This window comes from Corythoichthys intestinalis, chromosome 17 (assembly GCF_030265065.1).
Source record: "Corythoichthys intestinalis isolate RoL2023-P3 chromosome 17, ASM3026506v1, whole genome shotgun sequence".
In the NCBI taxonomy this organism is placed as follows: domain Eukaryota; kingdom Metazoa; phylum Chordata; class Actinopteri; order Syngnathiformes; family Syngnathidae; genus Corythoichthys; species Corythoichthys intestinalis.
In genome coordinates, this window is record NC_080411.1 from 8,736,194 (window position 1) to 8,751,993 (window position 15,800).

The following is a 15,800-nucleotide window of genomic DNA, read 5'->3' on the forward strand; positions in this document are numbered from 1 at the left end:
ATCAATGAGAAACGGTTCATTTGTATTTCATGCATTGATTCAGATTTTCAAATTATATAATGGTCCGCTTGGACAAATTTATCGTTATTGAGGTAAATCTGCTCAATTTACCGTGATATGTACTCAAGGCCATATCGCCCAGCCCTACCAAGTGTTTCCAAACAAGCAACACGTTTTAGCTGTCATAATCTTTAAAAAATTGTTCATGGACAAAAATATTTTCGTTACCGTCATTGTTGACGAAAACAAAGAATTTGAGATTCAACTGTCAGGTTTCCTCAAACGAGGTCAGGGAAGACTTCCTTAAGTCAATATTTTGGCCTTGTAAATGATTTAGAACTGGATCCAGAACAAACACATACCCACATTGTCTATTGGACGAGGACGTCCAAATGGCAGTAAACAAATCCTCTTTTTGCACACCAGACAAAGTCAGAGTGCGTCTGGGTCTGTGTTATTGTGAGGGTACAATCGAACCCTCGCGCCAGCCTCCTATGTGTTTGGCTGGACGGGGATTTTCTGCCTGGCTTACTCTGAAAAACCAACACCGCTCGGCGTTTGTCACTTGCTGTGACACGAGCTAGCGACATAACGCTGACTAATTTTGGAGCTTGTTTTCAACTTGAGCCTACTTGCTGAAACTGGGCTTTGCTCATTTTAGATATAAGATGTGCTAAGCAGTATGGCCCGGCGTTGCTCGGGTTTGTATAACATGGTTGTAGTCGCACAAACGACACCTAATTGTACCTCACAGTATATTATTTTTTTACTTTATTCGTGTTCAAATGGCCATCTAGTCTGATCAATATGTAAATTTAGTAGATTAGTCTAATTTGCGTCACAAAAGTCCGCTAGCTTAAATGCTACGAATGCTAACGTATTTACAATTCTCATAGTAAATCGCTCACACGTAACTCCACAAACTGTAGCTCTAAACTTAATTAAAAATGCATACACACATATATTAGCTGAAACAACTTACAGCCTTATGTGGGCCAAACCATAGCGCAGCTATCCTTTATTCACATTAGACGTGCGAGTACTCCTGAATGGAAGCATTAGTGCTGCAACGATTAATCGATTAACTCGAGTATTCGATTAGGAAAAAAAAGATTCAAATTAAATTTTGCTGCTTTGAGTATTCGTTTATTTACAGTGGTGTTGTAAATTTTTTTTTTTTAAAAGTGTTTGCATTTAGTTATATGGATTTGGGTGGATACGCTGCCTCCAGTCTGCCTCATTTCACATGGCTGAATCCAGCTGCTCCCTGTTAAGACCAATATAAGCTAGGTTTTTGTTTGAGCTAATTTTTTTTTTAAATGCATTCGGAATTTAGTTTATAGGTATATTTTTGTGGGAATATGTGTCCGAACCATTTGTTAAGAGCATTGTGTAAAAAAAAAAAAAAACTTTGCATTTTATAGCATTTAAGCTAGCAGATTTTTGCTATGCAAGTCAGCCAATTGTTCTTTTGCTGTACATAGATCCTCGTTTTTTTTTTTTATAATGTTTGGGTATTTTAATTTATGTTACTTAGTGCTGCAACGATTAATCGATTAACTTGAGTATTCGATTAGAAAAAACGATTCGAATTAAATTTTGCTGCTTCGACTATTCGTTTAAGTGACGTTGTAATGGTTTATTTTGAAAGTATTTGCATTTATTTTTATTGATTTGGGTGGATACTCTGCCTTCTAGTCTGCCTCATTTCACACAGCTGAATCCAGGTGCTCCCTGTTAAGACCAACATAAGCTACAATTTTGTTTGAGCTATTTTTTTTTAATGCATTCATTATTTAGTTTAAAGGTATTTTTAGCCTATTTTTGTGGGAATAGGTGTCTGAACCATTTGTTAAGAGCATTGCAAAAAAAAAAAAACATTTTATAGCATTTAAACTAGCGGACTTGTGCAATGTAAGTTTTTGTTGTACGTAGATCCTCATTTATTTATTTTTTATACCATTTGAGGCTCAGCTCAGGTATCCGATTACTCGATTATTCGAACTAATGGTTCATCGACTATTCGACTACTAAAATAATCGATAGCTGCAGCCCTAATGTTACTTATCCAATTACTCGATTATTCGAACTAACTGGTTCATCAATTGATCGACTACTAAAATAATCGATAGCTGCAGCCCTAGGAAGCATTATTAAACAACAGTCCAGCCAGACCCAACGCTGCCACCAGAGGGCTGTGTATCCTTCACCATTAAACAAAATGCAATACTTTTGGACTTTTTGATAGTTATTTTCAATTTTTAAAGAGTTAATTCCGACTTAGGTGAAAATACGGGTCACGTTGCCAGCGTAGGAACAGAATCGTTCGTAACCTGGGACTACCTGTATTGTGGCGAGCATCGTGGAGAAGATACTGTTTTTATGTTTCACACTTACTCCCCCATACACCGCACGACCCCAAGAGACGGCGCCCCTATTGAACAGAAAACACCAGAACATAACGGTAACCACCAATTTGTTATAGTTGTCACAACTACCCATTAACCATTGTGGGTGTAACAAATAATAAATAAGTCGCTACAGTATGATTATACAGCCAAAATGAATCCCTTTGTAATATTCCGAAAAATTTTATTTTACTACTATTTTTTTTTAATCCAGCGTCTTGTTGCGGAATATTCAAAGCCACAATTTACAGTGCATTTTAAATTTGTACATGAAACTTAAAAATTTGAAAGCCAGCTGGGACATTACAATCGCAAGACACACATCTTTTACCCACAAAACAGTGCAGTAGTCTCCACAATCAGGGATTTTCTTAGCTAATTCTTGGAGTTTCGGTTTTGGGGCTCTAACGCTGAACTCTGAGACCTTTTTCCCAGAACAAGGTCAAGTCAACCACACGTCCATAAACTATCACTGTCACTGTTTAATTAAAGTTGGCGGCTGACTGAGGGTTAAGGTTAGGAGAAAAACATCACACCATGTCATTGTGTAACGTGGCCTACGGTGTGCGTGGGTTTTTCTGAGACGGGTGTGGAACACGAGCGCGGTCAGAATTCCATTTCCTGTGCAGTCTCATCCATCCCACTTAATGGCTGCGGCGAAACTGTTTCGCAAGTTGCCCGTAACTTAGTCACCGTGACACACGGACTGAGGTAAATATTGTTTAGCCCCTAAGTTTTTTTTTTTTTTTGATTATTCCACAAGCTCAGCTTTTCACAAGTCGTACCCCTTTGGTTATCCTCGTGCCACGCCCACACTGAAGGGCGCACAGCTCTGTTACATAACTAAATAAACAGCGGCGAGTTCCTCAGCGGTCTCATGCTGCAGCGGGACAGTCTGTGCAGACTCTGCCCTCGTCCTGGCTCCTCCATTACTTTTTGTTTGCCTTCATCTAAGGTCACTTTGCAGCAAGATGTCCGCTTCCCCCCCCTGGGGGATTGAAGTCATTAATTTGCCAGGGCACTGCATTGCGCCCACGTCAGCTGCACCAACGCTTGCTGCAGTGTTGGCATCAAGTTGCTTTTATTGCCACATCTCCCACTTCCCTCTCACTCCCTGTGGAAATGACACCTTTTAAGGAACTCCTCTCTGTGCTCTTCTCAGGGGTCATGTTAACATTATTTTTTTATATATATTATGTAAGCGTTCACATCAGCGTGTTTAACTAGAACCACATAACAGCACCGCTGTGTTAATATTTACATACAGAGCACGACGAGGGCCCGTGGACTCATGTCAGAGCCACCAGTGTTGTCGATCCTCGCGACATACTTCGTATCATATTTAACTTGGCAATGGACATCATTGAATTGAGCTTACCACTTGGCTAAAAGAAGAGTTGATTCATTTTCAACTGTGTGGTGCCATTTCAAGTACCATAGTTCAGTTCACTACATCCCATCTCTGCTGAATGGTCAAGAGGCAGGGTACATCCTGGATTGGGTTCTAGGGAGCCCCTAAGGCAGGGGTGGGCAAACTATTCCACAAAGGGCCGCAGTGGGTGCGGGTTTTTGTTCATACCCATCATGAGTACAGCCTTTCACAAATCTGGTTTCTTACAAGTGCAATCAATTGATTGCAGTCAGGTGCTTCTTGTTTCCACTGAAACCTCATTGGTTAAACTGTCTGTGCTGAATCAGTTGGAACAAAGACCAGGACCCACTGTGGCCCTCGAGGACCGGTTTGCCCACCCCTGCCCTAAGGGGACATCGACAGAAATAGAATAAATTTAAGCAATCTGGTGTGCACCAGAAACTATTTGGTAAACATTAGCATGATATTGCATTTAATTTAGCGGACTTAGTTCTAGTGCGCACTAGAAATTATCGGGTAAACATTAGCATTATATAGCATTTAAGCTAGCGGACTTTTACTATGCAAGTTAGCCAATTTGGCCAACTTGCATAGCAAACGTCCGCTAGCTTAAATGCTATATAATGCCATTAGCATTATATAACGATGTTATATATTGCTAATGTTTATAGTTAGACATTAGCGTTACATAACATTTAAGCTAGCGGACGTTTGCTATGCAAGTTTGCCAATTGCAACAATTGTCGCTGTCAATGGTAGTGAATAAGATAAGCATGAAAGAGAAGGACATCTTTAAAACAAATCGGCAAACATGCATAGCAAACATCCGCTAGCGTAAATGCTATATAATGCTAATGTTTACAGATCAACAAATGTTTACAGATAAACATTAGTGTTATATAACAATGTTATATAACGCTAATGTTTACAGATAAATGTTTACAGATAAACATTAGCGTTATACAACATTTAAACTAGCTGACGTAGGCTATGCAAGTTTGCTTATTGCAGATAAACATTAGTGTTGTATAACATTTAAGCTAGCGGATGTCCGCTAGCGTAAATGCTATATAATGCTAATGTTTACTGATAAACATTAACATATAACATCAGTGTTATATAGTTCTAATGTTTACAGATAAACAGTAGCATTATATAACATTTAAGCTAGCGGACGTTTGCTATGCAAGTTGGCCAATTGCAACAATTCGCTAACTTGCGTAGCAAAAGTACGCTAGCTTAAATGCTATATAATGCTAATGTTTACCCGATAATTTGTGGTGCGCAATAAAAACAATTGTTTCATTGTTACCACTGGCTAACTTGCATAGTCTACTAGCATAAATTTTGTATAATGCTAATGTTTGCAACAATTGGCTAATTTGCTTACCAAAACTCCGATAACTTAAATACTATATCATGCTTACCAGATAATTTGTGGTGCGCACCAGATTGTCACTGTCTATGGTAGTGAATGAGATAAGCATGAAAGAGAAGGAAAAGTTAGCCAATTGTTGCAATTTGCTTATGTTTACAGATAAATGTTTAAAGATAAACATTAGCGTGAAATAACATTTAAGCTAGTGGACATTAGCTATGCAAGTTAGCCAATTGCAACAATTGGCTAACTTTTCCTTCTCTTTCATGCTTCTCATTCACTACCATTGGCATAGACAGAGGTCAACACCATTTCAACTAGGATGGCTGACATTGAGTGGTCATGTTTAACTCATTGCTGCCAGACCTCTCAGTCAAATTAAATTGGATGTCAGTCACTGTCAATAGCAGTCAATTAGTTAATGAGAATTTATTGGCCATATATGTTGAAATCCACCCTGATTAAGATGAGAAAAGTGGCATCTGCAAGCTCCTCATTGAATCGCTGAAATTTAGATAATGCTTCCACCATGCTTTTCTTAAACTAATACAACTACACTCAAGACCCCTATTCATCAAATGTGTCAGATGTCTATTAAAAATGGTGGCTCCCGCTGCCTGTTTGTTTAAAAACCTGCTTTTTCTCCCCCTCCCATTTCTGTCTCGTCCCTGCGTCCGGTTGTCCTCCAGTGCTGGGATTCGACAAGCTCCCCTGGTGGGGCGTTCTTCTGATCTCGCTGGGCTGCGCGCTGCTAACAGCCGTTGTGGTCTGGTTCATCGTTTGCCCGCGCCTGAAGAAGAAGATTGAACGTAAGTCTGATCTGCATGAGTTTGGCTTACATCATTTTAACTAATTATATTGTACATATAATGATATATATCGCCAGAACAAACAACTTTCTATCGACATTTTACATGTCTATGGTCATTATCACAATAAATAGACCTGTTCATGCATTGCATATTTTGTTTAGCAAATGGCGCCCGATTTGCACAGACTTGCAACATTAGCTACATTTACAGTGACAATTTTTTATTATTATCATCGGATACACCGTTTTCATTGACACTAAAAATATTGATCCGATTAGCAGTCAGACTTAATTATTTTGACATGCGCCGACTGATGTGTTTTCATGCCGACTGATCGGATTGTAAATCTGCATAAACCACCTCGTTCAGAATAAAATATTGGTCAGAATAGTCCTTGTTGTGTGTGTAAATGATGCATTTTCATTCCGATCAGATCTTTAATCTGAATGCGTCCATGTAAATTTCGTCAATTGAGTAACACTAACCCAAGATGTATATAATCCACAATGAACAAAGACAACACAATTTGTCCCAATATCAATATTATGCTAACTCAATATACAGCAGTTTCAAAAGTCAAAACCCCTCGTGACAAGTATTAGTTTATAATTAGATATCTTTATATTTGAGCAAAAATATGCATCCTCGTGTGCTGCCTATGTTTACACTTGATAGTTTTAGGTTGCAGCACTACTTGATACATTTAACATTTGTGGCAAGATAGGTGAGGGGGAAAATCTACCATAACTGTTGTATAATTTTTCACCAAATAATTAGAAATATGCATAGCCATATCGTGATATAAAACTACCCATATTGTAATAGATTTTTTCCCCTTATTACTCTAATCACAAGCCATACTTTGTTTAATTGAATTGGCCTTTTATCTCATTTGCACGGGAATGATTGTTTCAGACGCTGTTTTAAGAGTCTCAAGGTAACTACCAAGTTGTAGTCGATTTAAAGGTTTGACACAATATTTGCGACGCGCATGACATGAGGTTTGCTGGTTACAGCCTGCCTCGGCTCCGGTTTGGGCTGGTTGGGATGACGCAATGTGGCCAACTGCTCCCAATATTGTCAGTCTGAATCCACACTGGTAGATCAGAAAGTCCTCAGCTGTTGTTTAATCTGGCTTGCTCAACATTTGCCCGCTCTTTTTATTTCCAAAATGGACATTCACAAGTGATGAACTCATTTAAATTGACTGAAGAAGGATGAAAACGGCTACCAAACTGTACACCTATTCAATGGCACTGAGACGACATATTCAATACAAGTGTGGCCGACTTGACACAAAATGTGCAGAAGCCAGGTCTCAATGCAGTATTATTATTTTTTACTTAATAATAATTATACAGTGGTATGAAAAAGTATCTGAACCATTTGGAATTTCTTACATTTGCGCATAAAATCACTGTCAAATGTGATCTCATCTTTGTCAAAATCGCACAGATGAAAAAGTGTAAATTGAAAGTCATAGCCATAAATGGAGCTGAAACTTTTATTTTCATAATCGATTAAATGGACGAACGACTAATCTGATAAGTCACTTTTTTTCAATTACCTTCACAATTTACTATTTCCTTCAAAAAGATTTTATTACAGCTTCCTGACTTAACTTTAGCCTACAACTGTATCGATTATGAAATTCGTTGGCAACTATATTGACTAGTTGTTGCAGCCTTATTAGGAAGCTACCTTAGACTGTAAGATTGGTAAAAATGTGAATTGTTTTCCAAAGTAAAAGCAGATTTTTGGTCATGTCCTACTTTGACTTAACAAAAATATAATGAAGAAATATGATATTTACAACTAAAGTTATGTTTTAATTTCAGAATTTAGACAAGTTTAAGGTGAAGAAGGTCCTAAACGATTAATTGGTTATCAAAACAGTTGTCGATTATAGGAGTGGGAACCTCAGGGCACCTCACGATACGATACGATTCGCGATACAAGGCTCACGATAACGATTATATCACGATACAGCGATTATTGATATATTGGTCAGAAATTGGATACATGACATTCTACGATACAACTGTTGAAACGAAAAAAAAGGGGGGAAAAAAGATATTTAAAAATAGGAAAAAAATACTGTTTAAGTCATTTATTAAACAGTGACACCTTTTCTGTGCAACATTGCTGTAAAATATAAATCTACTGCAAATTGTGCCCCTGCACATATAGAGGAAACCAACCACGACCACTGATATCGCTTGGAGAGATCATGATGAGTGGCCCCCTTAATTTCTTTGAAGTTTAAAATCTTTAAAAAAATAAATAAATAAAAAGTGCCGTAGGTGTCAGCAGTTGAGCTTGGAGTGGGGCAATGATAAAATTGGTGGGTCTTTTCTTCGTATATGACCTTGGTTGCTTGGTTTGAGCACTTCCGCTATCTGCTTCAGCATTTAAGATGTCAGACTTGCTCAGTCACAGTCTTCCTCACCTTAAAAACAACAAAATAAAACAAAAAATATTAGCTACTTCATAGCGTTTGAGTTGAAATCCTGATTTTTTTGTGTTGGAAGTATTGAATTTAAGAAAAAATATGAATTGAATGTATAGAAATTAAAAATTCGATAATTACCTATTTTTAATATGTAGGCTACATCAATAATTACCTATTTTTAATATGTAGGCTACATTAATTATCATGCACATCTCTTTATATATCTTGGAACCTATTCAAACCATTTTTATAGCTTATTGTATCAAAAAGACAGTAATAACAGTTTGTGTAGTAAACTAGATGGAAATTGGTTCTCAAATAAATCGGTAAATTCATGTGGGCTTGTTCGATATTCATTTTCATCCAGTTTAGGGTCCTGATTTATTTTATATCATTCAACACCAAATGTCATCAAAATAATGCATGTAAATTAAAAAGTCAATTACATTGCAAAACTTTCATACCTCAAGTGATGAAAGCGAAGCTCACAAACTCCGGTGTCTACTACGTCACCAGCTCCCAGTGAAACTTATTTTTCTTAGACAAGTCTTGCATACAGCAAAGTCCTTGTTCACCTTACTTCCTTTCTTGTTGGTGTAAAATCTAAAGTGTGTCCCCATGTGTGATTTGTAGCAATATTTTTCTCATTTTTTCCTCCATCGTTCTCACAGAGCTTTATTTTTTCAACCCACTTGGAGCTTCCTCTCTTCTTCTCTAGACAACTTGTGCGCACTTTACCCTCACCGATACTCCCGAGCGTCCTTAGTGGACCGCCAAGGAATTGCTCAACAAACATTGAGCAGTTTACAGCATCCATACTCCATTGTATGGCTAATATGTTAAATAAAAGTATCGATTCTTGGCGGGAGCATATCGATAACCCATTGGGTTGCAAAATATCGCGATATATCGCTGTATCGAGATATTGTCACACTCTTAGTCGATTAATCGATTGATTGTTGCACCTCTAGCCATAATGAGTAGGGATGCCCCAATCCGATCACCTTGTCTGAAATCGGGTTGGCCTCGCACCCTCCATTTTCTTGGTCACCAGCGCAGCTGGCGTTGGTACTAAAAGTTAACAATGATTGACAGGTTTGTAGCTTTGATCCGGCCAGAGTCTTCTTGGGAGCTGTACGATCAAAGGCACAAATATGTTAATCATTGTTAAGTGTGCTGTTGCAGCGTTAGTGAATTTGAATGGCCTTGGAAATATATATTGCAATGTTGATTTTTATTTTATTTTTTTATTTTTTTCCCCCAATGTCGTTCAGGCCTAATTTATATATATTTAACTTTTTAAGGGTAAAAAGTAACAAAATCCAGAAAAACAATGCCATTGCCAAAAGATACACACATATATGGCGGAAAACACTCAGGTGACTTGAAGTTCCGCTCTGAGACCCCCAAATTTCAAAACTGTCCTATATGCATGGGTGATACATCATTGGAAAGCTTAAAATCTCAATTTTTGGGGGGGGGGGAAAATTTGAACAGGATGGCATTTTAAAAAAAAATATATATATATATATTTTTTTTAAACAGCAAAACTGGAGGCGAGAGCATGAGAGAGCATAATTAAAGACGCCATGATTTTAACGAAATTATCGCGCACTTACCTTTTTTCGATTAAAAAACTCCATGTAACATTTATCACCGGGTGTCAAGACACCAATGTGAATGGCCACAGCCGGATTTTTGGAGGATTTTATGGGTGAAACATGGTAATATAACGAGGGTCGCGATGCAGAAATCGCAGACATCAAGGAGTGGTCGAGATGTTCTTAGATTTACCCTTTTAAACATTTTTTTTTTTTCCAATTTTGTCTTTGTTTGGATCGATTATTTATCATCTATCATATCAGGGAAAATGTGATAGTAACAAAAAAAAAATGGAATTAAGTGAGAGTTATGATGTAGATATCTGTGACTTATTTACGGACACCATTTTTTTCATTGTGACGTAATTTGTTTAAAAGTTTAAAATATGGGAGTGAATTATTTTTTAAAGTTTTTTTTTACTAAATAATTGACATCAATTAATGATTCAAAGCTAAAAATGACAGACATTTCGAATAATAAATATTACTTACCGTCTTTTTATGGCTAGGTTGAAACAAAAGCGGTCGCGCGACGTCTGTATACTGGGGTTTCCAGGGTAAAACGAAAAAATTAAAAATAGTTCTTGGACTTAATGCGCAATGAATCTGCTATGGCAGCATGTAGACCAGTGGTTTTTAGCCTTACTAAAGGTACCGAACCCCACGGGTTTCACAGGTGCATTCATAGAACCCTTCGGAATTTCATAATAAAGCCATTTTTTTACGAATTACGAATGGGGGTGCCATGGCTCAGAGGTAGAGTAGTTGCTACAAATAATATGCCTTTTGCCGTTTATTTTCACGTTGGTATATGAAAACTAATTTCAATTCACACATGTTCCTTTTTTTTTTGTTTTCATGTCTACCGTCTAATTTCATTGTCGTATCCTTGCATCACGTATTTTTTTCAAGGCGTAAAATGACGCAATTTTTTAAAATAACTGCCCAGTTCATGGTGTCTCTAGGTTTGTTATACTTCCTCATACCAAGTGCCAGGCAACCTTCCACTGAGCAAACTGATTTCTCCGATTTGATAGAGGGCTAGCATTTGAAAGAAATGGAATAAAGCCTGTAAATTATGGGCAAACTAGTCCAACACCTGGTCTAAAACGCTACTATGCCGAGATTTAGTCAGCGTACAAAATAGGGCTCGGCGTTTCTTAACCTTCACCGAACCCCTGAGGCTTACTCATCGAACCCCCGTTAAGAACCACTATCAAACACAACAGTTCTTTTGGCTTAAAATACAGCAGTTTATCTCAAAGAGGGGTGCAAGAGCAGAAACTGCTTTTTCAGCCTTGTCTGTGTTTCCCACCCTATACATTTTATACTCCGCGAAACATTTTGTTTTTCGGTATCGTATCTGGACTGTAAATTCTAAAAATCAGGTGACTCGGATTCAGTGCAAAAATACGAGATCAGGACAACCCTAATAATGAGTTAAATGAGCGCCCTTTAAAGTTGCCAAAGTAACTTTTTAAATGACCATGTCCTCAACTACCTATGTTAAAAAAAGGTTGCCTTTGAGCATGAAAACGTTCCCTCCCCTGCTGTTTCTGGGTCACATTGAATGTACAAACACTTATCACGTAAGACACGAGATCGTTTTCATAAGAGCTACAGTAAATATAACCTTGCCACCTGATCTTTTTTTAAACACCATTATGTGTTTTTGTGAAATGAACCCCACGGCCTTCAATTATGTTTGGTTGAATCCTAAGCAATATCTCACTTAACCTTTCCTCTCACTAGGGGATATCAAATCTGCCAGCCCCTCGGAGAGCCCCCTGATGGAGAAGAGCGAGCTGAGAGAGCCCCATTGTCCCATCCTCAAACAGACCGACAAAGAGGCGTCGGCAGTGCCCGCCCCAGCCGCCGACCAAAGCCCGGCGGCCCAGCCAGTCTCCGAGGAACGTCACGTGGCTTTTAACATCGGGGACGGCGACGAGGGCGATGCTATCAAAGAGCGCAAGGTGGCGTTTGACATTGGAGATTCGGATGAAACTGAGTGCAACAATTCAAACGGTGGTAAGCATAAGTACAATGTCATAAGTGTCAATCATGAATTTCACATCAATACGTTACAATATCAATTCAAGGACATTTCATCTATTTAGTATAACCCATCCAAATAATAATAATCGAAACATTTCCGTACTGCAGATATTGTCACTCTTACACGATGTTATCATAGCGTTAGCATCCTATGACAGCTACTACTGGGAATCTTTGGGCACCTCACGATTCGATTACGATTCAGAGGCTACGATTCGATTACAAATCGATTATTGATGCACAGCACTTTGTTTCTGCATCTGGCGAAATGCTCGAAATACGACGATTTGACAGCGTTGCAACTTCATTGTTTTCCTGCAAGACACACACATGGCTGATTTTCTTGAGAAATCAACATGGGTTCCAATAATGTTGAAGCAGGTGGTGAAAAAGGAAAAAAGGTGAGGCTTACCGATGGAAAATATGAGCGTCCGTGAACTGCTTGACAATACTCCTCCGACCTCCGTTTGCCAGTCATAAGTAAAGTTGACAACCATCGCTAAAGACATCGCCAGCTCGTCAGGTTTTTAATAATTTATTTCAGAGCTTGTGCCAAAAAAAAAAAAAAAAAAACACACGCCAACAGCCCGCAACAATGGGACGTTAAAAGTGAAAGGAAAACTTATCTTATCTGCACTCGCTCACTCTGCCGTTAGCCCCACGGTGCGTTCAGGTACCCCACACAAAAAATACGACTGCCATGTTAGAACCCGATTTGTTACATTATTACAGGTATTATTATTATTACTATTATTACGGCGATTTTTATTCCTAATGTATTTGTTTTGCTCTTTGTAATTGCTATTTGCAATAGTAACAGCTGTGTTTATTAAGGATTTAGTGTAGGTTTTACGGGCTGTGGACCGAATTATAATGTATTCTTATGGGAAAATCCTGCTCGACATACGACCATTTCGACTTACGAACAAGGTCCTGGAACGAATTAACTTCGTATGTAGAGGTACCACTGTAGTAGTTCTGAATCAACCGTTAAAGTTGTTAAAATTGCTCTAGTTATTCAATAATTTCTCTTCTGTCTACTTTTGACATGTGAAAGTTTTAAAACTGTTTCATCATTCAAAGATAGATTCAAGTCAAGATTTTGCCGATTTAAGAGTATTTTAGATAAAAGATAATTAGGTTCGCTCGGAAGGTTTGCTACAACAGAGCCTTCCTGAGAGGTCTACTGCTTTAAGATGACAACTGTTTACTAATGCCGGCAAGTCTGTCGTTTCGCATCTAGTTCTCTATATATGTAATATCTACTGTAGCATTATGTGGGCGAAGTTTGTAGCAACTGGGTGTTGCTGTCGGTGTTTTTTTTTTTTTTTTTAAATGTAGCGGCATGAGTTGTGGATGATTACTCTCGGTCCGTTCCTCATTGCGTCCCGAAGACTGTTTTAGTTCCCCTTTACTTAGCATATTTAAATAATCGGAATATGGATGTTTATGAATCGTTCTCGAATCTTCAGCGTCCGAATCGGAAATTTCACACACCTTTAGCTAGCTAGCTACCTAGCTACCAGAACGTTTGTCATTTTAGACTGCGTTCAGACTGCAGGCATTGATTCCAATCTGATTCCTCCTCAAGTCTAGCTTTCTGTTCAACCTATTTTTTAGCAAGTGTCTAAATCAGATCTAAGCCTGTTCAGACTGGGCCAAATTATAGGCACATCTGACAGGTTGCGATGGCAACGTAGGCATCATGCAGCGCACATGCGTACACGCCTGTTCAAAGCGACACGCATTTTAACAATGAAACACTCGACACAAAACGATTGGTGTTCAGACGACATCTAGTCTGATCAATATGTAAATTTGGTTGGTTAAATTAGCCTAATTTGCATCACAAAAGTCAGCTATAATAAATGCTACAAATGCTAGCGTATTAATAATTCTCATAGCAAATTGCTTACACGTAAATTGTAGCTGTAAAATTAATTACAAATTCATACACAAACATATATTAGCTGAAACAACTTACAGCCTAATGTGGGCCAAACCAGAGCGCAGCAATCCTTTATCCATGTGAGACGTCTGAGTGCTCCTGTATTGAACAACAGTCCTGCTAGACCCACCGCTGCCACCAGAGGGCAGTGTATCCTCCACTATTAAACAAAATACAATACTTTTGGATTTTTTAGATAGTTATTTGGAATTTCTAAAGGGTTAATTCTGACTTAAGCGGAAATTCAGGTTACGTCTCCAGCGTAGGAACGGAACTCGTCCGTATCCCGGAGATTGCTTGTATAATTATAACACGATCGCTGCCAGCCCTTCCTAATCAAAAAGATTGGCCGTTCATTATCGTCAATCGTCACTTCTCGCTTTCTCTCTGTGCAGTTGCCAAGCAACACAGCAACGGTTCTGTCACCGGACCGCATCAGGTCCAATTCAACAACCGGCCAGCGCAGATCCCCAGCAACGGTTACAGCACGTATCACACGGTCCACAAGGACTCGGGCCTGTACAAGGACCTGCTGCATAAGCTCCACCTGGCAAAGGTTGGCGACTGCATGGGCGAAGGCGGCGAGCGGCCCATCCGCCGCAACAACAGCTACACGTCATACACCATGGCCATCATCGGCATGCACGCCGACTTCAAGCACAAAGACGGCGAGCCCCAAGACGGGGTCCCCGGACAGGGGCAAGACAGGAAGCGCATACGAATGGACAGCTACACCAGCTACTGCAACGCCGTGGCCGAGCACGCCACGCCCGAAGGCCTCGGCGAGGACGACGCCACGCTGGAAGCGGGCAAGGAGGACGCGGGCAGTACCCAGGGTTCCTTGGACGAGGACGGACTGGACGCCGACAAACCCGAAGTGTCCACGCTCTTCCAGTTCCTACAAATCCTCACTGCTTGTTTCGGGTCCTTCGCTCACGGCGGGAACGACGTCAGGTTTGTCAACCGGCTCGTCGTGACGTGTCGCCTCAGGCACTTACTGTTCCGTTTTGCGTCGCGCAGCAATGCCATCGGTCCGTTGGTCGGGCTTTGGCTGGTGTACGACAGCGGCAGCATCACGTCCAACCAAGAAACGCCAATCTGGCTGCTGCTCTACGGGGGCGTGGGGATCTGCATGGGCCTGTGGGTGTGGGGGCGAAGAGTGATCCAGACCATGGGCAGGGACCTCACCCCTATCACTCCCTCAAGGTATATCTTATTTTTTCTTAAATTGTTGCCATGTCATTGGAGATGACTGAGTAACCAGAGTTGTTCTTAAAATTAGCTTTCAAAGTCGCTCGCTACCTTGCCTCACTCTACTTAGCCGGCGTCTCGCTTGGCAATTTATTAAAAATTAGGGTTGTTCCGATCATGTTTTTTTTTTTTTGCTCCCGATCGTTTTAGTTTGAGTATCTGCCGATCCCGATATTTCCCGAACAGATTGCTTTTTTTTGCTTCCGATTCAATTCCAATCATTCCCGTTAATTTTTTCCCGATCATATACATTTTGGCAATGCATTAAGAAAAAAATGAATAAAACTCGGACGAATATATACATTCAACATACAGTACATAAGTACTGTATTTGTTTATTATGACAATAAATCCTCAAGATGGCATTTACATTATTAACATTCTTTCTGTGAGAGGGATCCACGGATAGAAAGACTTGTAATTCTTAAAGGATAAATGTGACTTTGTATACTGTGACTAAATATTGCCATCTAGTGTATTTGTTGAGCTTTCAGTAAATGATACTGTAGCCATTTAACTTCTG

General features: G+C 39.4%; 1 protein-coding gene across 1 annotated transcript in view; it reads left to right on the forward strand.

Annotated features, from left to right (window-relative positions):
* The window catches only part of slc20a1b (solute carrier family 20 member 1b), a 34,299-nt gene that overhangs the window by 13,384 nt on the left and 5,115 nt on the right, over positions 1-15,800 (forward strand). Inside the window, exons 6-9 of the mRNA XM_057818880.1 lie at positions 5,848-5,967; positions 11,776-12,051; positions 14,422-14,980; positions 15,047-15,232. Of these exons, the coding sequence (XP_057674863.1) occupies positions 5,848-5,967; positions 11,776-12,051; positions 14,422-14,980; positions 15,047-15,232 (1,141 nt within the window). The remainder of the gene's footprint in view (positions 1-5,847; positions 5,968-11,775; positions 12,052-14,421; positions 14,981-15,046; positions 15,233-15,800) is intronic.